Source organism: Diceros bicornis, chromosome 3, assembly GCF_020826845.1.
Source record: "Diceros bicornis minor isolate mBicDic1 chromosome 3, mDicBic1.mat.cur, whole genome shotgun sequence".
In the NCBI taxonomy this organism is placed as follows: Eukaryota; Metazoa; Chordata; class Mammalia; order Perissodactyla; family Rhinocerotidae; genus Diceros; species Diceros bicornis.
In genome coordinates, this window is record NC_080742.1 from 88,942,976 (window position 1) to 88,970,193 (window position 27,218).

General features: G+C 40.8%; 1 protein-coding gene across 1 annotated transcript; it reads left to right on the forward strand.

Annotated features, from left to right (window-relative positions):
- The first annotated feature begins 3,514 nt into the window (after positions 1-3,514).
- Positions 3,515-25,897, forward strand: WEE2 (WEE2 oocyte meiosis inhibiting kinase). The gene is made up of 11 exons (XM_058569422.1): positions 3,515-3,853; positions 8,538-8,734; positions 10,511-10,562; positions 12,809-12,981; positions 14,449-14,570; positions 19,683-19,829; positions 20,512-20,619; positions 21,347-21,432; positions 22,194-22,364; positions 24,053-24,195; positions 25,744-25,897. Exons 1-11 carry the CDS (start codon positions 3,515-3,517, stop codon positions 25,895-25,897), a joined length of 1,692 nt encoding a protein of 563 aa, XP_058425405.1.
- Positions 25,898-27,218: the final 1,321 nt, after the last annotated feature.

Here is a 27,218-nt window from a genome sequence, read left to right on the forward strand (position 1 = left end):
TTGTCCAGGGAGCTGGAGAATATATGCTGGTGATGAACATATTCTGCTTTTCTCTAAGTTACCATAAACTTTCCCCTGCAGGATTGAAGCCACACTTCTGGTTGTGATGAGAGACTGAGCAAGATAAGGACAAGGAAGTATATGGGGTTGAAGTGGGCGAGGACTTTAGAGATATTGCCTGGTGCTCTCAGATTCCTCCACATGTTGACAGGCCCACAGGCCCTGGTCTGAGAACCCCGATTGCTGCACTGTTGCCTCTGCAGGGCACATTCTGGTGATAAAAGCCAACTTTTCTTCTCCACCACCCTGGAGTTCCCTGAAGTTTGTCTCTTGGACTTAAGCGTCCAGGTCCAACAATCTGGAGGACCAGAGAATCACTTTCATCCTAACCCTCTTCAAGTCTTCACTTCCTGTCCCAGAATCTGCCAGCTTCCCAGAAAGCCTGACAGTAAAAACGTCCATTTCTTGCTTGGGAAACCAGACCTTCTAATGGTTGCCAATGGGGCAGTCCCATCAAATATACCATAATCCAACATCGGTATTTTTTCAGAGTCTGGAATGACTCAGTCTTAATTCAGTCTTCAATAAATAATGTGGGAGAGCTTCGCTTTGGCTTGTTCAAGCATTTTTTTATGATTTTCCTGACTGAGGGGACAATTAGGCCAGCATGTCCTTCCTAGAAGCGACAGACTCTCAAACAAATATCTCATTTTCTGTGGCCTTAGCTTTATTTTTGCAAAAGAACAGTCTACTCTGAAGGTGAATACAAGTTTCCACCTCTTGCAAAACCGATTTGAATAGTTAGATTTTCCTGCTTCTGTTCTTCCCATCAGTATTTTGAAGGCCTCAGAACTAGGGTTTGGTCAGAGCAGAGCTCTGAGTCTAGGAGCTTCCTCATTGCTCAGCAGTGTCGGCAAGAGGAGAGCTTCCCCTAACCACATGGGTTAGGGAACTCAGCCCTGGGATGCGAAGCTGGCTTCCTGCTTGCACATCTCACTCCTGGGAACATGGCTTTCCCCCACTGTAGCAACCCCTGCTACAATAAGAAAAATATTAAAAGTTTTAAAAAGTCAAATACTGACTATTTTAAACAAAGTTGAGATATGTTAATTTTATTTCCCCAAGTCCATTCAAAAACAATTTATGGAACACCCAATATATCTCAGGCATGAAGAGAAAAATCGCCTCCCTTCTCCTCTTACTGCCACAGATTACATGGGTTCCCCTTCTGACACCTCATCTCAACTACGATGTGATGCTTTTTGTCTGGGTTGGATGCCTGAGGTGTTAACATGCACTGAAGCAAAGAGGGGATTTTTCATAATGTGAAGAAACTAAGAAAAAAGAGTAAAGCATGACACCAAAAACGGTGAGGCTGTGGGCCAGAGGCAAAACGTGCGCCTCCAGAGAGCCCCTCGGGCCATTGAGGTCAGCAACTGCCCAATTATCTTTATTCCATTTTCCAAATTGGGAGTATCTCTTTTGTACTTGTTATTATACCTTTTTTGATTCTGCAAGCCTTAGCCACAATCATCCGCTGAGTGACAATACGTGGAAGGTAAACGGTGCAAGTTTCTAATAGAACCACCGCTGATAACATGAGATCTAAACTATCATGACAGCACAGTTGCCTCCCTAGGCAAACAGTGTAGTCATAAATAATGGTGATTTGGGGTTCTAGCAAGGCAGAGAGAAAAGGCAGGGCTGATGGTAAAAAACAACCTGTTCTGCCAGGGTGACACCCAATAAACCAGCCTCTGTGCCCTACTTGCAGGTCCGTGATACACTCAGAGTGTCTCCGGTTAGTCCCGGAGACTGCTTGAGAGCAGAGCCAGCCTCCAGCTGGCCTGGAGAGGTGAGAATGGCTAGCCAAAGCCTGTGAGGGGAAACTGATCAACACCAAGGCTGTAGCAAAGGAGTTATATCACATGGCCTCCTGATTTGTGAACAAGAAACTCACTCCCAAGCCCAGAAACTCAGTTAATAGTAATTTCTTTATTGGTAACCTCTGAGCCCTCCTTTCCCTGTGGATGACTCTATTGTCATTGGCCCCTGTGGGATGCGGAACCTCTGATAGAGGTAAATAGGGAGCTACTGCAGGCTATGAGTAGTATCTTATCCCCTATTGAATGATGTGGGAAAGTTCGTGTGGGCAGGAGGGGAGAGAGGAGGGCGAGGGAAGTATTGGGTGGTGTGTGCACCTACAGAAAGCTGGAGCAGAAGACTCTTAGCTGAAAAAATACTTTCACATCCCCTCAGTTAGTTTTGTATTTGGATTAACCTCCTTGTGAGTTCAGTTGGAAATGGGAAAAAAGTGAAAGAGGAGAAAGGGGTGGAGGGATTGGTGAAGAGAGAGAAAATGGAAGAGGGGTGACAGGCAGTGGGTAACCAAAGACTATCAAGAGAAGAGAAACAACTTGTTTCAGGCAAGATCAAACTCATCCTCAGCACCTCTCTGTCTTGGGGCCCACATTTATGTAAATAATCCCTCCTGTCCAGTACCTCTAGAGTCTCCCCTGCGGATATTGAAGGGCTCATGTATATCATTTCCCTTTTTCATGGACTGCCTTCACATGGGTTCTCCTATAAAGTGATACTGGCAGCTTTTTATTTTCTTCAAGGAATTTTTTACCCTTCCCATGGGGGCTCTCTGAGAAAGAAACTGAATAATGTATTTAAAGATATTTAAACAGTAAGAAAACATATTTTACAAAATAAGACATTTGGGGCCAAAGTAATTGCCATTTGCAAGTGATACATATCTGCTTCTATGTGGTGCTGATCTTTCTAGCCTTTCTTTTGTCAGTTTATTTAAAACTTTGTCTCATTCTCTAAAAGCTTTAACTGCTAATACCTGGGGGTAGGCGGGGGTGTGTGGGTGCCTGAATCAGGGCAGGTGTGTCTGGCAAAGATCTGCAGTGTGTCTCTATTAGGGAGATGAACTCCAGCCAAGATATGTCAGAGGCTGTTTAAGGATCATTATGATAGCCAGGTGATGCTGAATTCTAATTAACTGCCGTTAGCCATTGGGTAGGTGGGGAGTGGAAGAGAGGAGAGGGTGATATTTCTAGATGATAGATGTAAAAGAGTGATAATAATTTCTTCCTGATAATGAACTTGTTCCCAAATTGGCTAATGGGTATTTTTAAAACCATGCCAAATTAAAGGAGTCCAACAATCTCACTAGTCTTTTGTAGCACGTGGGTTCAGGGAGACTGTATGGGATATCCAGAAGAGTTCTACACATAAATTGGATTTAATTGCTCAAAGAGTTACTGGAGCTTTCTTTAATTAGAATGGAAATAAGGATAAGCTGTGCTCTTACAGCGATGTGGTACTTAAGGGAGAAAACGAACAGCGTGCCTTCACGTAGCTGTTAGTGGGCAGAGGGGAGGGCCGGCTGAAATCGTGGACCTTGCCAGCTTATGTTTCTGTCTCCTCCTCACTTCTGCAGCTCTATAGTGTGCCCTTCTCATAGGCCTTCTTGCCTGTGTTGTAAAGCTCTTTGGCTGAGATGGATGACAGCAGTATTAACAAAGAACTGAAGCAGGAATTTTCCCATTGTGAAGAAGAGAGTGAGAACGAAGGGCAGAAGGAAGCACAAGAGAGCAGGGAGGCCCAGAGCCAAACCCCAGAGAAGTCTGAAGTTCAGGATTCAGAGGCAAAGTTTACACCTCCCAGGACTCCCCTTAGTAACGTACAGGAACTCCACACACTTCAGGAAAGAGACAAAGTGAGTCCAGACCAGGTTTTGAAGACTCCAGTGTCAGACTCTCGCAAATGTCCTGAAACACCAGCCCAGCCAGACTCCAGGAGCAAGCTGCCACACTGTGCGAGTCCCTTCACTCCCAAAGTAAGTAAGTTGTGGGGGAAGAGGGACCGGGTCGCCAAGGTCTGTGTTCCTTCAGTTCAGCTGATAGAGGACTCAGTCGTTTATGTGTATGTCATAGATCTGTCTCACAGGCTGTATAGATCCTCAGTTACATATTTACTGGTGAAAATGAAGAAGAGTTTAAAGTCACCAGAAAACAGAATTAAATGTCTTGCCAGCTGTGTTATCAAAACCACTGGTGCCAGCAACTATTTAGCGTAGGCCACAAATAAATCTTGGGTGGGGAAAAAGTGCCTAGTTAAAAAATACTGGAACTGGAAGGAATATTGAGATGTAGAGCCCAACCCATGCAGCACTCTACATATGAGAACATCAAGGTCTCAAGAGAGAAACTGGCTTTGAGCTCAGCTGGTGGCAGAGACAAGAATAGAACCCTGATCTCTTGGTCTTAGTCTCTTATTCTTTCCATTATGCCAACTGGCTCTATTTTTATGTGATTATTTACTGCTATTTCCTAATATAAGAAAGTTAGCATTCACTCTTTGAACATATTCATATCTCGGTGCTGCTTCTCTTCCTGGAAGGAAGTCCTCTCCCCTCCTTGGTCTAGTGAAGTACAGGCTCTTCTATTATATGTGAGCAAAGAGATAACTTGTTGATCCTTCTTTATAAGCTGAGGATGGCAAATAAGCAAAGGTCCTGAATAGTTAGCATATTCCTTTATTCTTGTTGTGATCGGTCTCCTATTACATCTTTCACGTTATTAAAGCCAGGATCGGGGCAGGGTTACCTCTAATAGACTGGGGCCGTGTGTGAGCCTTAGGATTGGTATTCGTTCTGCTTTCTGCTGGCTCAGCTTGAGGTACTTAAGATCATCGTCATAACATCTGTGCTTCTGATTGCAGCACAGTCACTGTCAGCAGGTTGCTTTAGTACCTGCTGAGTATGGCACCACATCTCTCAGGAACTACTAAGCTTCTTGTCTGAATTGTAGACAAGTACTTTAATATGATCTTGTGTCCGTATAGGGGGGTTTTCAATAGTCCCAATGCCAGCTGATCAATCATCCATTTATTTTTTGAGAACCCACTGTGGGCAAGTAGCATAAGGCACAATCTCTGAGAGAGAGGAGATGTGCCTATAGACACTATGTGATAGGTACTTCGAGAGTGGTCAGAGTTCTCTGGGTGGATTGTTTCTCAGTGGGGTGATCAGGAAAGAAATAAGGTGAAGGAAACATGAAGGGCAGTGAAAGTTGGTATGGTTTTGATATACGGAAATTAAGTGGAGAGTGGGCTGAGAGAATGTGGCTCTGAGCAAGAGAACATAGGAAAGAAAACATGACGTGGTATGTGTATTTCGTCCATTCATTTAAAACTTAACACCTTGATAGGCTAGCAGACCTCGGCTGGCACACCCACTTACTGCCTTCAAGAAGTGTCCACAAAATAAATAAAGATTAAAAAACAACTGAAACTATAATTAAAGTTCAGAGCAGGTCTGCTAGAGAAGTGTAGAGCATGATGAAAAAGAATTAGGAATTAAGTCTCAAGATAACCAGGGAAGCCTTTCCAAAGGAAGCAATGTTTGGGAGAAATCTTATAGAATGAGTTGGAGTTCTCCAGACAAAGAAGAAGGGAATGAGAACTCGAGGCTGAGGGAAAAGCATCTACCAAGTTCTGGGGGGGAAAGATCATGCTACACCTGGAAGTCTGCATGTTATTCAGTGTTACGGGGGTCTGTATGTGAGAGAGTGCAGGCAGTGAGGCCAGAGTAGGTAGGCAGGAGCTAGATCAAGATTTCATCCTGAAGGTGTTGAGAGCCGTTGAAATGGTTTTGAAGGGGGCGTTTTTGAAACATGACCTTCATATGAAGGATGGAATGGAGTGGGAGAGATCCTGGAGACAGGGCAGTATTCATAGTAGATCTGCTGAGAAAGGAGAACGGCCTGAAGTTGGACAGTGGTGGATAGCAGTAAATTGAGAGATGTTCAGGAATTGGTAACTGACTTGATGGAGGGACCGAGGGAAAAGGTGAGATCTAGGATGACTCGGAGGCTTCTTGCTTGTTTGTGTAAATGGTACCCTGAATCAAGATAGGTGACGCTAGAGGATGTACAGGTTTGGAGAAAGCAGAAATGTCATGTAAATCGTTGGATGAATGGGTCTGGAGTGCAGGAAAGCAATCAAAGTTGGAGATCTGTATTTGGATATCATCAGAATTTAGGAAGCTGTTGAAGCCATGAGTGTGGATGAGTTCATGTAGCTTGAGTGCTCGAGTCAGAAGAGAAGTGGTCCAAGTTAGGAATCCTGGAAATGCGAAGATTTGTGGGAGAGGAAGAGAACAGAGCTTGGGAGGGAAACTGAAAATGCAACTGGGAAAGTACATACTTTATGAAGAATATAGTTTTGATCAGGGTTAGAGGAGAGAGGCCAGGGTGATGATAATTGGAGATGTTATGCCAAAGACAAGGATGCGGAGAAAGGAGGATTGGCTTGGTTCAGGCTTAGCCCAAGGGATAGGACCAGAAATCATGTGAAATGACTTCAAGGCACCATAAGTATTTCCTAGCGGAGTTATCTAGAGATAGAAAAGCTTCCTCAGGAGGTAGTAAGGTCCGTGTGGCTAAATGATCACTTGGTAGGAAGGTTGTAGAGGGGACTCAAGATCAGGGGACTAATTGTACTGACTGGGCTTTTAAAGTCTTTCCCAGCCCCGAGACACTGTGATGTTGTGTCTTAGGGAGGTTGCCGCCATCTCCTCTCACCATCTTAGAAGTCAAGGAGCTATTCACTAAATTTCCTTTCTCTCTCTTAATCATCTGAAACAGAGCTGTTACTTATGGAATTAGCTATACTCTCTGGAACATATTTATACTCTCAACCTGGTCATCTTTCCAGAAATTTTCAATCTGCTTTACTTTTATGAAATTCCTTTCATAGATCTTGTCCCAAACTATGTTCTTTTAGGTTTCAAAAGGATTACTCATAATTCTACCATTCTGGCAATAAAATCCATATTAACATAACTAATATCCTTCCCTATATGATAAGTGGAGCTCACAAAATCTCTTGGCCTTCTTATTTCCAGACTAGGAATTCTGATATTGTCTGCCCTAGTACGAATACTTTTCCTTCCTTTTATCTGAAAATTTTCTAGGTTCTTTTGGTGTCCTTGAGGTGTGGTAACCAGAACTATGTGCAGCATTCCAGGTGTGGATGCTCCACTGTTTCATATGTGATAGACACTTTTAACTTTCCATGAGATAATCAGCATCACAAAAACCTGTTTCTCAGGGAGTGATTTACTATAATTCTAAACTCTTTTCCTGAATCACATTGACAACTGAGAAATATTATATAGTACTGTTTTACTTCAGCCCTTATAATAAACTTACAGGAAAATTGTGAGTTTGTCATTGGTGGCTTTGTCTGGCATAGCCCCAGGGTTGATCACCCTGTAAACTCTAAGACATATGTAAAACTCTTGTAAAAATACTAGACTCTGGCAATGACATATTTTTCTTCACTTAAAAAAAAAAACGTTAGGCTATTGTGTGTACTCTATAGCTTCCTTCATTTCTGCTAATATCAGTCGTTTAGTGAGTATTTATAATAAGTCCAATATTCATTCTTTGTAGCCTCACATTCTTTAATTACATTTTTATGTAGTGAATCATGTTGTAATCTAGCTTCTGCTTCTACACTGAAAGTCATAGGCAGAGACTATCAAAACAGTAGAATTCTTTTAGAAAGAGCCTCACGGTACTATGATTACACTGTGAGGTTATATCATGGCCCGTGTCTACCGCTGTGCTCCGGACCATCTGTAGCACAGCTATTCCTCTGGCCTCTCACACTTAGGTCATAATGGCATTCTGCTGTCTCATCAGAGTTCTTTGTCTTTGACCTTTCCCCTCTGCCCTTTGGTTTAGTTCTGGTCATGTCTTAGGCCTGTACCCCACTTGGAGTGGTAAGTCTTACACATTTTCCTATTTATTGGTATGCTAGTTATGGCCACTGTAGAGCCTTGAATCTTAAGGGCTTAGAGTACTACTTGGCAATCTCTTTACCCCACTTCTTGGAGCTCGTCTCATTTGGTGCTACATTTTAAGTGGAATTGGAAACTTCTTCTTCCATGTTTAGATAGTCTGTGAAATCTTTCCCTTACAAAGTGGTTATTTCTGAAACATTGATGAACTGCTGACTAATAGACTGTGCCTTTCTTAAGAGCTGGAATTCACCTCTGTGACCCTCAGCATCTGCTACTTCGTAGGCACCAAACAAATATTTGGATGAATAATTAAGGGGAAGTTAAAGTATACTCTCTGAGAACATAAGGACCAGGTCTTCTAGAGTCATTTTCTCTTGCCTAAGCTTAAATGTCACCTTTAAAAAGTTGAATGTAGGACTAGAATTGGTGGTTTTCATAGCTGGCTATCAGAATTGCTTAGGGGACAGGAGTGGAGCTTAACAAAAGTACAGGTGTTGATCCCATGAATTAGACTATCTCGAGGTAGACTGGGAATCGGTATTTTTCATAGGAGGGCCAGTTACAATGCAACTAGTTTGCACTGAACCAGATAACCTCTAAGGCCCCTTTCAGCAATAACATTCTTTGGTTCAAATATTAACTAGCTAACTGATATATGGAACTTTTTTTAAACTAACCCCATTCTGATTTGCCTTTTGTCATCCTCATTCAGGGCCGGCTGAGCCAGTCGGTGATTTCTTCAACAGGGAAGCTCCCCGCCAGAAGCTCTAAGCATCTGAGGCTCACACCTGGTCCCTTCACGGATGAGATGACCTCATCAGCTCTGGTCAATATTAATCCCTTCACCCCAGAGTCCTATAGAAAACAATTCCTTCAATCCAATGGCAAGAGGAAAAGCCGAGGGGATCTGTAAGTGTGCTGTTGCCTGTGACTTTTGAGAACTCATCTTACTATGGTGAAGTGGAAGGGAGAGTGTTAAAGTAAGATTGGGAACAAAAGCCTATTTGAATGAAATTGGTAACATGTTTACATATTCCCTCCTTCCTAAATGTCAGTGTTGGGTTTAACCTGCTTTGTCACAGAGATTCTAGCATCTTTCCATTCTGGAGTGTACCGTAAGGTGCCTTCTTCCTAAAAGAACAGGACAGTAAGCAATAGCCCTCTGACTTCCCTTAGGAAGCTGAATGGGCTATGGAATTGCATTCAAGGGATCTCCTCTGGTTAATATGAGGCTAGCAGTTGGGGAAGCTGTAGTTCATACTTCAAAGAGTACATTGCTGTTTTGAGTCTAGTTTATATGACTGGTGATGAGAGCAATAGAGCAAGGATTTGAACTTCTCTGCAGGTGATGGAAGATTGGCTGAAGAGAAAAAGAGAGTGTTGCTTTCGAAGGTGGTAAAAGTGGAAAGCCAAACTGCACTATTCCACAAAGGCATTGAATGGTAGAAATCATCTACGTAAGGATTATGCATATTACTCAGGGACATTTCTTTACTATGTCTCTTCAGTGCTTCTTTATAGAATGGAAGCACCTCTAAAACGTGCTCGTATGTACTCAGCAAAATAAACACACAGCTAACAACCTAAAGTTTGTAGGGCATTTAACGTGTTATGCTGAGTTGTTTCTTTTGCAATCAATGACTATGTATTCACCAGCCTTGTGGCCCGAATAGGTTTTCTCAACACCATCTCCTGGATCTTAAGTAAACAGGACTTCAGCATAAGTATACCGGTCCGCTTTTGTTACCAAGAATTCTATTGGTTTTAGGTCTTTAGGATTCTTTGTAAACCATCAGAATTAATGGTTTCACCTCTAACTGAAGCTAGCCAGAAAAGACAGCTAACTTGAATTCTTGGCAATGAAAGTGGTGACACTTTAGTTAGTGGTGACACTAATATCACTTAGTGTTTCTTGAGAGGATATTCTCCCCTATTTATTCTATTGTTGTTATTTTATAAAGTATTGGAATGTAGTATTAAATTTAAGTCACAAATGTCCAAGATCAATGTATTTCCATGAGTGTAATACCCTCCATTTGCCATTTCTACCCTGTACTTCTCCAGAAGAAAATCCTATAGCTGGCTGATCTCGAAACTGAAATCCTGCTTGAAGATCCGGAACACACTGCTTGTGCCAAAGAGGATGTTTGTCAGACTTCAGCTTATTGACAACATCTTAGCCAGGCTTAGAGCTCAGTCTGCTCTCCTTTAGTCTACCTGTGACCTGACACAGAGCCAGGCTCCGGGGGAGGAGCGTGTGGGAGGGGATGTCGTGTGTGGCGGTGAAGAGCACTGAGCTTCACGTACAGGTTCACCTGTGTCCTGTGCACTCTCCTGCCTCCACTTCTCAGCATGTGTTGTTCTATTTGATTAAAACCCTGCACCCCTCCCTTAGCTGGTTCCTACTCCTCCTTGGAATCTTATCTTACATACCCTCTCCTTTGGGAAAGACTTTCACTCTTGAAATAACTAATTGGTTCTGTCTATGGTATTCCTTGATATCTTGTTCTTATCCTGTCCTAGGTTCTTATATTGCAATTCTTTTTCCCTGTCCCCAAATGCAAATTGAAGAGGGGAAGGAATTGTCTTACTTACTCTTACAGTCCCAGAACCTGGCATAGTATCAGGCTCAATAAGTCCTCTATACATTGATAATACATTGATATCACTTTTTTTTTTTTCAAGTGAGGAAGCTGGTCCAGAGGAAGGCAAGGCAGAACAAGGGCTGCCTGCCAAGGTGAGCATAGTTCTTTGGCGCAGCTGTCATAACATAGTCATTTCATCCTATTGTGTCTGTCTGTCTGTCTGTCTCTCTCCCTCCCTCCCTCCCTCCCTTTCTCTCACCTTCCCATCTCCCCCTGCCCCCACACACTTTGTAGATTTATAGATGTGCTTGGCAGCTGAATTTATCTGGATTCTCATCAGGGTCTCTATTCTTAGCTAGTGTTACTTTGTCAGACCGTATCTGAGGTGGATATTGCTGAATCATTACCTTGAAGTGTTTTTAAATTAAAGGCTACTGCTTCTATCTTTGATTCGGGAAAAATTCTATACTCATGGGGTAGAAAAGTAAAAGGAAAATCAGGATATTTAAGGTCCAAACGAGGAAAAACAGAACAGAGAAAAATGGCATAAATCCAGAAGTTTATATGTAAAATTTTAGTCTTAAATGTGTCAATATCTATTGGTTTTTGTAATAATGTTCACAATCTTTGATCTAGTATCCCTCATTTGATAATATAACCTAAGAAAATAATACTGTAAATATTATCACCAGACATGTTTATTGCAGCCTTAACTGCAGTAGTGAAACAAAGAAAAAAGGCATACTAAATGTCCAATAATAGAAGAATGGCCACGTAAATCATGGTTTAAAGTTTGTGGCATATTAAATTGCCATTAACATGTTTATAATGTCATGAAAACATGCCTGTGTTCAGAGTGCAAGGTAGAGAGGGAGGGGGTGGGGAGTGATGTGGACGGTAAACTGGCTTATTTGGTGTCTGAGATGAGGATGGGAGGGTAGTGGGTGAGCAATTGGTGGAAGGCCTTGAGGCCTCTGAGCAGAAGTTTGGATTCCTTGTGGGAAACAGTTAGCCATGTCTGATTCTACGGTATCATTTTGCAAAAATAATTCTTACTGTTAGAGGAGTTGGAGAGAAGGCTGGTAGCTGTAGCAAATCCAGACATGGAGGAAACAGAGCTTCAGACTGCTTAAGGGCAATCAAAATTATAGATCTTGCTAATGAAGACTGATTGGAATTGGATGTTGAAAACGAAGAGCTAGTAAGAGTCAATATTAAACTCAAAGTTAGATGAAAAAATTCTTGCTAATGGGGACATTGGGAAAAGATGACTTTGTGGAGATAAATCAGCTTGGATTGAGCTTCATGTAAATTTATGGAGATTTTTGTCATCATAGCTACCATTTCCTGAGAATTTAGTATGTGCTCAGCATTGTACTAAGTTATACACACACACACACACACACACAAACACACACATTTTCCCGTGTAATATTTAAAAGAACCCCGAGGAATAGTTGCTATGCTCATTTTACAGATGAGAGAACTGATAAACGAGTTCAGTGATTAGCCTGGGGTTATTTAACAGCTGGGTAATGAGTGATGTTGCTAGTTGGCCAGGAGGAGGAGAAGTTGCTGTACCTGAGTACATAATCTGAAATCATCAATTTGACAATTTTGTTTTCCAGACTAAGATTTTGAGGAAGCAAATTGAAAACAAGTATGTTAATCAACTTGAGATAAAAACATTAGCAGCCAGAGTGTGAGACAGGTAGACGAGAGTCAAAGGGAGGTGTCTTTTTTTGTTTTTTTTAACAAGTTCCACCCAGATCCCAGTTACTCCTTTATCTGAGGACAGTAGCTCTGGCTGTGAGTAGATGTGTCCCCTCTAGGAACATATAGAGAAGAATAGTATGGCCAGACAGAGGAAATAGTATAGAAAAAGATGTAATAATATAGAAAAGAGAAATGTCAGTACAGAGTTGTACGGAAGGTTATAAAGAGTACAGAGAGGGGCCAGCCTGGTGGTGCAAGCGGTTAAGTGCGGGTGCCCCACTGCAGCAGCCCGGGGTTCTCCGGTTTGGATCCTGGGCGCACACCAACGCACCGCTTGTCAAGCCATGCTGTGGCGGCGTCCTATATGAAGTGGAGGAAGATGGGCATGGATGTTAGTCCAAGGCCAGTCGTCCTCAGCAAAAAAAAAAAAAAAAAAAAAAGAGGAGGATTGGCAGATGTTAGCTCGGGGCCGATCTTCCTCACACACACACAAAAAGAGTACAGAGAAAGTAGTTAGCAATTGGGGAGGTTCTTGCTACAATGAATACTGACAGAATCCAGTGGATTTGCCTCAAATCAAAGTCTTTTTGAAAAGAGAGAAATTTAGAAATATAATATTCCTCAATTTTATTGCTTACAATATGTTAGGAAGTTATTTTAACTTTTCGTTAAAATATTTCAGAGATGTGTTCTACGAGAAACCAACATGGCTTCCCGCTATGAAAAAGAATTCTTAGAGGTAGAAAAAATTGGGGTTGGAGAATTTGGTACAGTCTACAAGTGCATTAAGAGGCTGGATGGATGTGTTTATGCAATAAAACGCTCTACGAAATCTTTTGCAGCATTATCAAATGAGTGAGTACCTTTGAAATGTACTAGAAGTACAAAATGGATTTGGAAAGCTGTATCTTGTCAAAATATTTTGAATAACAGCACTGATGTCATTAAAAAATACCATTTGCTGCTTTTTTAAGTCACTCCTCCCTCCTGTTGTATGTTGTCACATTCATAACCTTTCTGAGTTTTCCAGATCAGAGATAAGTTATTTCCTAAAATATACCATGATCATTTCAGATCACTTTTGTTTTTTCGCAGTTCTCATGGCTTTTGCTATTGGTCTTACCGCTTTTTTTTAATGAATAGATTTAAGGAATGATCTTCTGGTGACTGTTTAGTTCATCAGAAATAATGCCAAGTAGGAAGTTATTGTTAACTCACTGGTTTTATCTCTACTTTGTATTAATAATAAGTTCAATAGTTAATTTTCAAAGACTACAAGCAAGGAAAAATTAACAAAAATTTAAATTTCATTCCCAGAACTAATGGTTCAGAAGTTCTTCCTTTTCTCAAGGAAAACAAATATTTTCTGATTCATCCACTGCTTTTTATGAACTGTGAGAATATAATACTTGCTGAATCTGAAATTATAGACTTTGGAATTCTTTATTTTTATACTGAAATTCATCAAGTACTATATTTTGCTTTTCTTGTGTTAGATTTCCCATTCCATAATGAATATCTCTCTCCAAAGCTTCCCTGTGACTATATCATATTGGCTGAGTTTTATATTGACTCTGACTGTCTAGCCTTCATAGATCCACACATCACAAAATCCACAATCAAGTAGCCTCTTGTTAAGCCCATCAAGGTTTTTTGATTGTGATACAGTGAAATTAAGACCCACAGCATGCTTGCTCTTGAGGAACCACCTTAGACTCCTCTTTACATATGCCATGTTCAGTCAAAAGACCATGGACTTTAAGGGGCCGGCCCCGTGGCCTAGTGGTTAAAGTTCCGTGTGCTCTGCTTCTGGGCCCCGGGTTTGGATCCCAGGCGAGGACCTACACACTGCTCATCAACCCACGCTGTGGCGGCGTACCATATATAAAATAGAGAAAGATTGGCACAGATGTTAGCTCAGGGCTAATCTTCCTCAAGCAAAAAAGGAGGAAGATTGCCAACGGATGTTAGCTAAGGGCAAGTCTTTCTCACAAACAAAACAAAACAAAACAAACCAGGGATTTTGGTACCAGAATGACTAGTGTTCTGATCTTAGGTCTACTATTACCAGCTTGGCTTTGGGCCAGTCACTGAACTTTCTAAAGCATTCTTCTTTGCCACTGTATCTTACTGAGTAGTTATGAAGTAAAATAGATAATGAGATAAAATAAGACATAAATGAGATAAAATAGTAAGCAGTGAGCACTTGATAAATGTTCTGCCATTGTTAATAATGCCTCATATCTTTCAAAAACATTTTTATGTATATTATCTGGATTCTTTTTTTTTTTTTTTTTTCCTTAATGCTTTTCTGTCTCTTAGGAATTTGGCTTTGCATGAAGTTTATGCTCATGCGGTGCTTGGGCATCACCCCCATGTGGTCCGTTACTACTCCGCATGGGCAGAAGATGACCACATGATCATTCAGAATGAATACTGCAACGGTAAGTATGTGGGCTAATATCTATGGAGAGGAAGATGAACTTTTAAGTTTCCAGGAAAAAAAAAAAATCTTTGCCTCCTCTTGGTAGTTTATGCCAGGTGTAGCAAGGGAATACCTAGACAGTCTGTACTACAATCTTGCTTGGAAGCACAGAGCTGGAGAAAATGAAGCGAGTTGAAAAGGAATTTCAGGTTTATGTTATTACATATTTCTTTCAAAGTGGGTGTGTAGCTGATACACGGAAGTTATCACTCCCTTCACAATTTACTTAATACTTAGAAAACTTTTACCCTAGTGGTTTGATGGTAAATCATACTTTTAGCATTTGCTAGGTATTCTAAAAGATGCAAGCCATAGTCACTACCATTTTGGGGGATGGGGTGGAAAATTTATACAGCCAACTTTTTATTAATTTTCAAGTGGATTCCTGAGTTTGGGGATTGTTCATGCTTCTTACTGCCTCTTACATTTGAGCTTTAGCGTTCTCACCAGAGTAAGGGCGTGGGGTGGGGGGCTGAGACTGAAACTCAGTGACTTCAGATCTATTCTCCCAGATCCTTCAGGACAACACACACACGGTAATTGGTAAAACTTTTTTCTTGGCTACTTAAATCACAAAGAGTGGTCCTTTGATTTAACATATTTCTAATCTATGATTAAGAGGCTGACACAATAGCAGTTATGTGTTGTTCTTGGAAATATTTTTCATCAAAATATTCAGTGGTAAAGTAGAAAGTGCTACCAAATTAATAGAATCTTTCCATCATTTTAGGAGCAGCAATCCATATTCTGGCCACGATAATACTGGATAATGGCAGCCTTCCTCCCCAACCCTCCCACACATATACAGCCACTCTGCATTTCTCTAATAGCGCAGTCTGTCTTTGAGTAATTTTAGTAACCACCAGATAGCCCTGAGTCCATATGTCCAGCCTGGCTTTTGAGGACAGTAATCAGTGATGAAGCTTCATCATTCTATAAATAAATAAGTATATAAATAGGTAAATAAATAACATTATGAAATGCTAGGAACATAGAAAATGGTACCTCATCCCACAAAATAATGATTCGGTGTTTTCCTTATAGCCTGATTTCCTTGTAGCCTTGCCTGTGAACGTTGTGGGACTTTTTTCTCTAATAAGCTCACCTGAAATTCCTTTTTCTAATGTTTTCTTTGAAAAAGAAATTGACCTTTTCCTTATATTTGTGATTGAGAACTTGAAACTTTTCTTAATCGTTTTCTCTTCCTAATTCTCTCTTATTGCAACCTGCGAGTCCCTATTTTTACCCTCCCTCTCTCTATGAGGAAGATTGGTTTTATTTCCATGACTTTTAGCTACTAACAAATATAATATCAAATAACAAAAATTAATCAATAAAGCCAAACAAAACTGATTTTAAAGTGATTTGGGGCAATGTAAATGTTTCAAATTTTCTAAAAGAATAAGACGGAGTTATTGTTCCTGTGACAAATCATCATCTAATTCCTTTTAACACTTGAACACCTTCTATAGGCTTGATGTTGTATCAGGCTCTAGGATAAGAAATACTGTAGAGTGAGACAGGGTAAGTCCTTATCTTCAAGGGGCTTCATTCCACTTGTTACAATGAATACGCAAGGGACAATTTGTTGCAAAGCCAGATGGAACACTATGGATAAAAAGCGTTCAGAGAAGATGAATGTGAGCAAGAGGCAGCACAGTGTGGTGGAATGGGCCTGGGCTTTAAAGTTGGGCAGACCTGGGTTCAAAACTCAGCTCTGCCCCTCACTAGTTGTATGATCATTGGGATGTCACTTAATCTCACTGAGCAAGGAGGTAGTAATATTTAATTAAGGGAGTAGTTTGAGAATTAGCAACACTCTATTTGTCAAATGCCAGCACAGTGTCATTACCTGATACTTAGTAAAAACTCAATAATAGTTGTTGTTAGAGTAGCCCAAGAAAATCTCATAAAGGAGATAAGACTTGAACGAGACCTTGCAAAAGGATTACTAGAGTTTAGGAAACTAGAGGGAAGGTGGCCAGTTCGGGGAAGAGCATGCAGGCAAAGGGCATGGTACTGGGAATGGGCCTGACCTAGCAGACAGTAAGGAGACTAACAGGACTGATGAGACCCCTAGAGTAGGAAATAAGATCAGCAAGGTAAAGTGTGGGCAGACTACAGAGGGCCTTGAAAGCCAGGCAGTGGATGTGACAGATTATGGGGAATCTTTGTCTGTTCATCATGGTGATCCGCTAACTTTACTGAGTACTTGCCAATTAAAATATAACTTTGATTTATCAAAATGTAATTCACATACGTTGAACCTTTTGAATATGAACTGATCATGGAAAAATCATGCCCTTAAAACTTGTCTTGTTTGTAGTTATAGATAATCCATGTTGAGACTTTGCCCTGTGGCTCTAAATAAAGGATAAGTCCAAAGTAACTGTAAGGCAGCAGAGTAGTCAGTGCCTCATTCCTCCTTCTCCTTGCATCCCCTACCTCTCCCTCCTTCTCACCTCTCCCTCCTCATGCCCTGTCTCCCTACACCCGCCCTTACCCCGGTACCCCCAGCCTGTCATAGCAGTCAGGCTAGAACATGTACAGTTATGGTTTTAACTCAGATTATAAATGAGATGATTTAGATAACTTAGATTACAACTCTCAGAGACTAGCAGTCATCTAATGTCCCTACTGTCCCTCCTGAGCCCTGAACCAATCAGATGTTCCCTTCTCCCCGACCATTGCTGAGATCCCCTACAAGTCACCTCTGGGTCAGCTTCAGAAATCTGAAGGTTTCCCATTAGTAGGTTGATGCTGCAACCAGGATTCTAACCCAATCAGAATTGGACGATTAAGCTCTTCCTAAAGGCAGTATTTTCTTGTGACGTCTTCTGTCGCTGAAGTTTTACAGAGCATGCTCCCCTAGGATGAGGGTTCTCACATTTGTTCGAGTGATGTGACATCCAGAAGTCAGCATCCACCGTGGAGCACCACAAAGATTGGTTATATTTTTCCATCAGACAAACAAGGAACAACTTCACCAACAGAAAAATATGCTTGTGTTGTAGGTAGCAACATAAAATCAAGATTGTGAGAATACAAATGTATGAACAAAATATCCTGTTGAATTGTTGGTCTGCTTTTTACATTTTATTGTTAGAAGGCATTTGCTATTTATTTGTTTTGGTGTCTGTTTGGCCTCAGGAGCAGACAGGAAAACAGACACATTTTTGTAAGTTTTTTTGTGTGTGTGCGTGTGCGCACGCACGCGCGCCAAGTGAGGAAAGTACCTTTATTTTATCTAAAGAAGGGAATTCAGCAGCTCATCTCATAAAGATGGTTAAGAAGAGCTGCAGGAGCTGGCTGTTTCCTCCTGGGGTACAGTGCTGGCAATCACAGCAGCCATCTCCAGGTGCTACCCTGGGCTAAGGAGTGAAGGCTCCAGGGTAGCTGGCTGACATTAGTGGGGATGAAGTTTACAGTTCAATCAGTATTGCTATGTCTATAAGCACCTACTTCCTTGTTAATTTTATTTAGTAAAGCACAATTAATTATGCTCTTCTATAAGAGGTGGACAATTGGCTTCAGCTGTAGCAAAATAAGGATGTTCTAATATCTTTGCCTAAATGAGTACTTTTAGTAACTTCTACCATTGTTTGTTATTACTTGGCTAACTTGAATCTTACCTACAGAGCTTCTAGGTATTTAAAAGTGCTGCTAGCACTGGTCTAGTTACCCTTACTAAAGACCTGTAGCTCTTAAGGGGACTAGAAATATCTCTGCTTATAATATAAAAACACATATTAAAGGGTTCCTGAGTACCCCAAGATGCTTCTTTCTTTCCGTACCTTTACAGGGTCCTTGGTTCAGTCTTTCTTTTACCTCTGTTGCCAGGATAGACATTCAGTTCAGATAACATTTATTATATGCCAGAACTTGGGAAAGCGAAGACTAATAAGACGCAGCCCCTGTCCTAATGGAACTCCCAGGCTAGTAAGGAAACAAGTTCCAGTGGACGTGGGCCGGGACGCAGCCTTCTCTTCCTGTCACACTCCTAACCTCACCCGCAAACTTAGTCTTGAGGTGACTTCGTTATTAACAAGCTCCAACATACTCTTTTTTTACTTATTCTTCCTTTCTAATTAATGTCATCTATAGAACATAAATTCTAAGAAGATTCCCAGGAAAAAAACCCCTTTACTTGAGCCCTCTTCGTGTTTCTAAAAGGGGCTGAATTCTTCTTCCTGAACTTAATCATTTTAACATGACAGATCAATCTTTAAATTCAGTTTTATATAGGACACTTTTAAATATGGATTTCCTAAAAAATGCTATTACCATCTCAGGTCCTACTGTTCTGCTACATACTTGAAGGGTGGAGCTATGGGCCTTATAACTGCAAGGAGACCCAGGACTCTACAATCTGACCGAAGAGGCTGCCAGTGAATGCTAATTAATGAATAAAGGGTTCAGAAGCATTCTAATACCTTAAGATAGGGCAGGGACATCCAAGATCAGGTAGTCAGATGAGCTCAGACCTTATTTTTTGGTAACAGTCATAAATCAAGAGTCTACAGTTGATGCACAAATATTGTGGCTCTAATAGGATTTAGGTGTATATTGAGGTTTTATATTTTCCTTGGGTCAGCAATCATTAAATGTTCTTATTTCATGATACATTTTTAATGGAATTAAACTTAGAATCAATTACATTAAAATTACCAATGGCCTATAATTATTGGCTTGATACTGACATGGAATTAATCATCAACACCAAGAGTAGCTTGGTGGCTATATGACTAGGTCTGATTGGCCTTCTGGTTAATAATTAGGGAAAAGATTTAAAATGTTGGTTGGGGCAGACTCAAGGCGGTGGGGCCGCATATCAGATACCTGAGGTATGGCGTTTTCGTTTCCTCTTTAAAGGCCTGTAATTCTTCTTTCCGGCATGTCTGTGGTATAGACAGGAGACAGATATTATGTTTTGCACTGACACAGAATAATCTAGACTTGTTGGACTGAGTTCATTCACGAGGAATTTATTGGATATTTACTATGCCTTCATCTATAAGACTCATACCTTTTCTCTCATTCTGTGGGGCTACTCTCCATTGTTCTTTCCCAGGTGGGAGCTTGCAGGCTGCTATAGCTGAAAACGCGAAGTCCGGCAATCATTTCCAGGAGCCGAAACTCAAGGACATCCTTCTACAGGTTTCCCTTGGGCTTAAGTACATCCACAGCTCTGGCGTGGTGCACCTGGACATCAAACCCAGTCAGTACCACTCCCCTCTGCTCCTCTGGCCATGTGGAGTTCTTCCCCCACGACTGTCAGAATCTGTGCCTGTGTGTCTATCGAGTGTCCAAGATGCTGTCTGCCGGCAGAATCGCTTTCATTTGTTTCTCCTAGGAAAAAAAAAAAAAAAATTCAGTTAAAGAGCTTTAACCATTTCCCTCTGGGCCCAGGAGACAGAGAGAAAAGACTCTTTCACACATAGTGAAGCCAAAATATAAAAACAGGTATTTCATTTCCTGCATAGATAAGTGACAGCAAATTGGCTACATCCTGTGTTTGTGACTAATGCTATATACTTAGCGCTGATCGAAGTGAGCAGAAATGAATGATTTTCACACTCATTAATGTGAAACTCAAGGAAATGTTGTTTCTGTTTTGTGTGTTTTGCTTATTTCTTTGTTTTGAGGCCACCAGCCTCTTCAGAGGATGCAGTATATTTAAGATCAGTTTCACTTAAATAGGTATTAGCAATCACTGAGCTGTTCAGAAGTAGTGTGAGAGATTCCATGGAAGAAAAGAAACCTTGGTAGTCTTGTTACATGCACACAGAAGAGGAGGAAAGGAGGGTGGCTGCAATGTTGAATACAGAAAAGAATCCTTGGATTCTTAGGAATCCGAAAGCTTAGGAATCATTACTTATGTCAATTCTGTATTTTTTCAGGCAACATCTTCATTTGTCATAAGATGCAAAGTGACGCTCCTGTAGTCCCAGAAGAGATCGAAAATGAAGCTGATTGGTTTCTCTCTGCCAATGTGATGTATAAAATTGGTAAGTCTGTCTTATACTGTGACCTGTATACTATTATCCTATAAAATTTATACTGATGACTTCATTTATCCCAGTTTTAAGAAAGATATGCTTTTATTTATTTATGTATTTTTTAAGAAAGATCAGCCCTGAGCTAACATCTGTTGCCAGTCCTCCTTTTCTTTTTGCTGAGGAAGATTGGCCCTTGGCTAATATCCGAGCCCATCTTCCTCTACTTTATATGGGACACTGCCACAGCATGGCTTGATAAGTGGTGCATAGGTCCGCGCCTGGGATCCAAACCTGCGAACCCCAGGCCACCGAAGTGGAGTGCACGAACTCAACCACTATGCCACCGGGCCAGCCCCAAGAAAGACATGCTTTTATTTATTTATTTTTTATTTATTTATTTATTTATTTTGTGAGGAAGATCAGCCCTGAGCTAACATCCGTGCTAATCCTCCTCTTTTTGCTGAGGAAGACCAGCTCTGAGCTAACATCTATTGCCAATCCTCCTCCTTTTCTTCCCCCAAAGCACCAGTAGATAGCTGTATGTCATAGCTGCACATCCTTCTAGTTGCTGTATGTGGGACATGGCCTCAGCATGGCCGGAGAAGCGGTGCGTCAGTGCGCGCCCGGGATCCGAACCCCAGCCGCCAGTAGCGGAGCACGCGCACTTAACTGCTAAGCCACGGGGCCGGCCCAAGCCATGCTTTTAAAGAGCTCAATTTCTTTTTTCTTCTTTTAGGTGACTTGGGTCATGTGACATCAATAAGCAAACCCAAAGTGGAAGAGGGAGATAGTCGCTTCCTGGCTAATGAGATTTTGCAAGAGGTACAGATTATGGAAATGGGGGGTATTTTATAGTCTATTGAAAATTTTGACTCACAAATGAAGGTTCACAGTACAGGAAATGAAAAGTATATATTTATAATTTAAATTTATATTATCCTTTTCCTATTCACAATGGAGACCAAAGATAGAAGAGAAATTTTTCCATAAAAGCGTGAGGGAAGCTGGCTCAATCATGGATTAATCAATGTCTGTACTGCTCTTTGTAAAGGTTCTTTACTGTTTCTAGTATTTCTTAGACTTCCTAAACTTATGGATTGCCTAATAGGAAGGAAGCCTTTGTTGGTCCAACCCATCTTTACCATGCGACTGTCCTCTTGATAGCACCACCAGCTCTGGCCACTGAAATGACCTTTAGTCATTAGCCACCTTCTATGAAGTCTGTGGAGTCAGGCCTAGGAAGGATACAACTTCCTCCAGGATGATAATCAGGAAAAAAAAAATGAGTCTTTCCTATCTGTGATCAGCCAATCTCTGCTTCAAGCCCCTTTGAGTCTGACAGAGCAAAATGGTACCAAGAGTGTGCATTAGACTCTTCAGGGTGCAGCAATGTTAATCAGGTGGATTTGTGCTCTATCCTCTAGCTGCTCTAGAAGCACCACTAACCACAGCGGATGTGACCTTACTCGTTGTGTCTGTTTAAGCTCACATGCACTCAAATGAACCTCTCCTACCGGTTATATTTTAGTCTAGACTCACTTCACTTGGCAAACAAACTGGCCTTTCTGTCTTCTGTTTTGAAGGATTATCAGCACCTTCCCAAAGCAGACATATTTGCCTTGGGATTAACAATTGCAGTGGCTGCGGGAGCAGAGTCCTTACCTACCAATGGCACTGCGTGGCATCATATCCGTCAGGGTAACCTTCCGGACATTCCTCAGGAGCTCTCAGAAGAATTCTGCGGTCTACTTAAGGTGATCTCTCTTATGAGATGAAGAGAAGATGGAAATGTCTATTTTTTGTTTTAAATGTAACGCCAAATAGGTGGGGAAAGGAAAATGCAGATGTTGGGAGTGCCATTGACGGAAGGAAAAAAGGAATCATGACTAGGAAGCCCGGAAAGGCACAGGACAGATTGAAAGCTTCGCAAGGAAACTTAGAGGAGATCATAAAAACCTTTTATGGTATAGTTTAATAGTCTTGTTGCATTTTTTCATTTGCCCTTCCTAACAGCCCTGTAAGGTAGCCAGTTGAGGAAACCAATGCTCAGAGCAGTTCTTTGGCTGTATTTCACCTTTGATAATTGATTAACTCCAAAATCAAACCTGTCTCTTTGCTCCTATTTCAGGGTTTTAACTACTGTCAATGGTAGCAGTGATGATATCACTAAAAAAATTGAATTTTGAGTGTTTAGAAGAAAGTAAAGCTACTTTATTGATTAATAACTGACAATACCACCAATCATTCGAGCTATTGGAAGAAGGCATAACATCAATTCAGGAATCTATGTGTTGCTTGTACTCAGTGATAATCTGTGCATGTGTAGGGATAAGGAAAGGAAGGTATTACAGTGAAACAGAGGTACAAAAAAAACCACACTGTTGAGAAGCTTAGAATTATACTAAGGAAACAAAATGTATATGTAAGACTTACTTCATGGCTTAAGGAACAGGATTGCTTAGGATCCCTAAAATAGCCTTAGAAATATCTACTCTTTTGAAGATTAAATTTGAGTTGCACAGTTTACCTGAAAACTTCGAATTTAATTACAAACTTGTCCTTCTTTCTCACTTCTGCTTTCCTGAAAGAAGGAGGCAAACCCTTCCTCACAGTGGAGGTCCTTTGTTTGTAGTCTAATCATCTATTTCTGTGTGTAAACTGCTCTTAGATTTAGTTGATACTTATTGAGTACCTCAATGCTGGCCCTGTGCTAGGTAATACATATATGTTACTGCATTTAATTCTCACAACAGTCCAGAAGGCGAATATTGCTATCCCACATATCAGGAAAGGGAAACCATGTTTCAGCAAAGTTAAGTGACTTGCTCAAGGTTATGTAGTAAGTGGTGGAGCTGGCTCTGAACACTGGACGCCAGATGGAAGGTTCAGTGTTTTCTTCATTATACGACACTGCTAGCTGCTGTATATAATTAGGTATTTTCTACTGTATTCAAATCATTTTAGGTTACAGACATCCTCTACCTGAAGATAAATTATGTAGGAATACTGTCATGGTGGGGTATCCTTAATTAGCTTTAAGTCAAAAAGGAGCATGTTGTGGTAGAAACTACGTTGAACTAGGAGTTGGGTAAGTTGGGTTTTAGTCTTGGCCAGGTCAATAACTTGGACGAATCACTTTTTATGTCAGGACCTCAATTTCTCCCTGTTTAAAATTAAGGCATTAGACTAGTTAATCATCCAACTAGATCTAAAATGTGATATTTAAAGACAAGTCAAAGATATGGATGACACATGCTACCAGCTAGGGATGCTATTCCTGTCCCAGGTGGAGCTAAGTTTTCATTTATTTCTTCCCTCTGTACAAAAGAAGAAGAAGTTTCATAAAATCCACCAGCAGATGCTGGGTTGGGGTTGGCTTGGGTGGGGATATTTTCCCAACACTGAAGCTTTTGTTTCCTCCCTTTTGGTGCTACATCATCAGAACATGATCCACCCTGATCCAGGGGAGAGACCTTCTGCAGCAGCTCTGGCCAGAAGTCGAGTTCTCCGTCCCTCCCTGGGGAAAGCAGAAGAGCTCCAGGAGCAGCTTAACTTGGAAAAGTTCAAGACAGCCACACTGGAAAGGTAGGTTTTGGATGTTGAGTCAAGAAAGAATCTATTTGCCTACTACTCACAGTGATATGAGTGGTCTGGTGTCTTTTCTATGGATTCAAGTGGCACCCAACATTATAATACATAGGCCTCTGCCCACAAAGAGACTAGCAGCATGAGTCCCTTTGTAGTATGGGGCTGGAGGCTATGTGACTAGACTGCTTGAGAGAGAAAATTCCAGTTAATGCAAAGGAAGCAAACTGAGGAATACAAGGAAATACAACTGGTAAAGAAAACTTAGCGGGATTCTGAGTGACAACAGGTATTCAAGTAACTGGTGGATGATCACCCAATACAAGATAACCATAGTTAAGGTGGGAAGAGACCAATTTTAGAAATCCATTAAATTTCAGGGTCAGGTAGAGATACTGTCTTGGTACATTTTTAGAGGAAAAGGTATTTTTCCAAGCCAAAGGAAGCAGTCTTTATTACTTATTCCTGTAAGCTTGTATTCATGCATGCATTCATTTATTAATTCCTTCATTAAACAAATGGAAATTAATTAAATTGATGGGATAGGGTTGGTATAAAGGTCAGGCAGTGATGTTTGAGCAGAGTTCTCAAGGCATTTTTAAGTGATTATTACATACACTGTGCACTGTTCAAAGTATAAAAGAAGGAGATGAAAAAGTCCTTGTCTAAAATAAGCTTAGAAGTCCAACTTCTCTTGGATACACAATCTATCTTGGAATGACTAACTTGAAAAGTCCCCAAAATGATTTCTTGGCAATGAGTTGTGGAGATTCTAAGCCTTTAGTCAGGTAATTCTTCCTAATAAGCAACTTAATATTTTTTTGCTCTAGTTTTGGATTCTATTTTCCCAGCTAATAAACAAAATACAAGTACTTATATATATGTTGTCATAGGAATAGAAGTATTTCTTAAGGTGTGATGTGTACATTCTGTGAAGCCAGCTGTGGAGACACAGGTGACTGTCATCAGCCATTAACAGTAATGAGCACCCATCACAGAGATGGGGCAGATGCCTTCTTGAAGACCAGGGGTTGGCAAACTTTTGTGTAAAGAGGTAGACAGTAAATATTTTATGCTTTGTGGGCCATATAATCTTTGCGGCAACTACTCAACTCTGCTGTAGTAACGTGAAAGCAGCCATAGACTATGTATAAACGAATGAGTATGGCTGAATTCCAGTAAGACTTTATTTACAAAAACAGGTGGCAGGCCAGATTTGACCCATGGGCTGTGCTTTACGGACCTCTGGAGCTTTCATATATAGTCTGTAGTGTTGCTCCCCCACTTTTTTTTTTTTAATTTTAAAGACCACCTGTGCCCCAATTAGTAGAATTTAGGAAACTGAACCTGCCATGTATTGTGGCATGTGTGTGCCAGCTACTTTTTAAGACAATCACAGGAGCTAATTTTCTATTCTATATACAGCTCAGGCTTATTTCTATAAATACTGAAATAAAAAGAAAAATCTATTTATATGTTAGTTTTGATCATAAATCTTATCTCTAATTTAGGATCAAGTAACATACATTTTTCCTCTTTCATTGCCAGGGAACTGAGAGAAGCCCAGCAGGCCCAGTCCCCCCCAGAAGGCCCTGGTGACCCTGGGGTCTCTGGGACCCCCACAGGATCAAGAAGCAAACGCCTGGTGGGAAGAAAGAGTGCCAAGTCTTCAAGCTTCACCTGTGGGACGTCTTCCCCATAAGAACTCATTTCTCACTATTCCCACCTTTTACCGTATAGCTTCCAGAAACAGATATTGACCTGTCAGCCTTTCTCTTGTAAATGGAAAGATGAACCAACTTGACTGCCCAAAGATTTCAAAAGCCACTCCTAATTTAGCATTATAGCCAATGTCCTAACACTGTTAACCTCCTCTTAGCAATGGTTCCAGATACAATAATTGGCAGCCATTTCTCTTCTCCATCGTTGTATTCCTAACGGCGCCTATCAACAGTTTGTTCCCTTGTCACATTTGTTGATGCACAACGGGAAAGCATGGGCCTCTGAACTGAAAGAGGAGGCGGCCCTCGTGCAGCCTATGGACTAAGAGGTTGCTGTAGCTGATCACCTACCAAGGGTCCCCGGGACTCTCGCTGTGCATAGAAAGGAATACAATTTTGTTTTGAGTTGAGGTAACAGCTTACAAGAAAGTGTGCCTGGATTTCAACAATGCTTCCCAGGTTATATGATGGTATTCCTAAGAGAATTCTCAGCCTTTGAGCAAGTGGCTTTCCCACTGTATTTTCTGAATGGAGATAACCCTTTTCTCTGATATTGTATTTATTAAACAAATGACTCCGTTATGTGAGGTGGGTAGAAGTAAGACTACACATAACTTGAAATTTCTGAGCTGGCTATTAACTTATGGAACAAAAACATTGGGTAGGGGGTTTGAGGGAGATTTGATGTGGCTATTCTCCCACAGACTACTTGCCTTAATCCTCTTGTAACTGTTACGATTGGTTTTGATTTCCTGGGTGTCAACAATTTTTCCCTGATTTTATCAGAATTTGGCTTCATTTACTGTGATTTTACCATATTTTATCCAAATCCTTTTCTCTGTACATATTTTTAAAGGAATGGAATATTTGTAAATAAAGATTTTTATCTTGTCCAAAGCCAAATATGTGTAAAGCACTCTTCTTTGTAATATGGAACTAACAAAGAATGAGAAATTTATGTTGGAAACCATTTCATGAGTAGACAGGTGAGAGAATTTGGTGGGTTGGTACTAACAGGTCTTGGCTTCAAGTTCCAGCTTCACGGGCCCAAAAGCTAATAATGGCCAGGCTACGATATAAAATGATGTTGGCCATAAAGGCATTTGATAACTTCTAGTTGTGTCATATTAATGGAGGTAGCCTGTTAATAGCTTGTAGGCTTTTTTGCTGCCTTATTTTCTTCTTTTCTCTTAATTTTTAAAAGCAAATTAGGTTTTTTTAATTGAATAAACCATCATACTACTCTTCTATCTTGGAGTAGCAATTCTTTCCACGCAATTAAGTGGGGTATAGTGTTCTGTG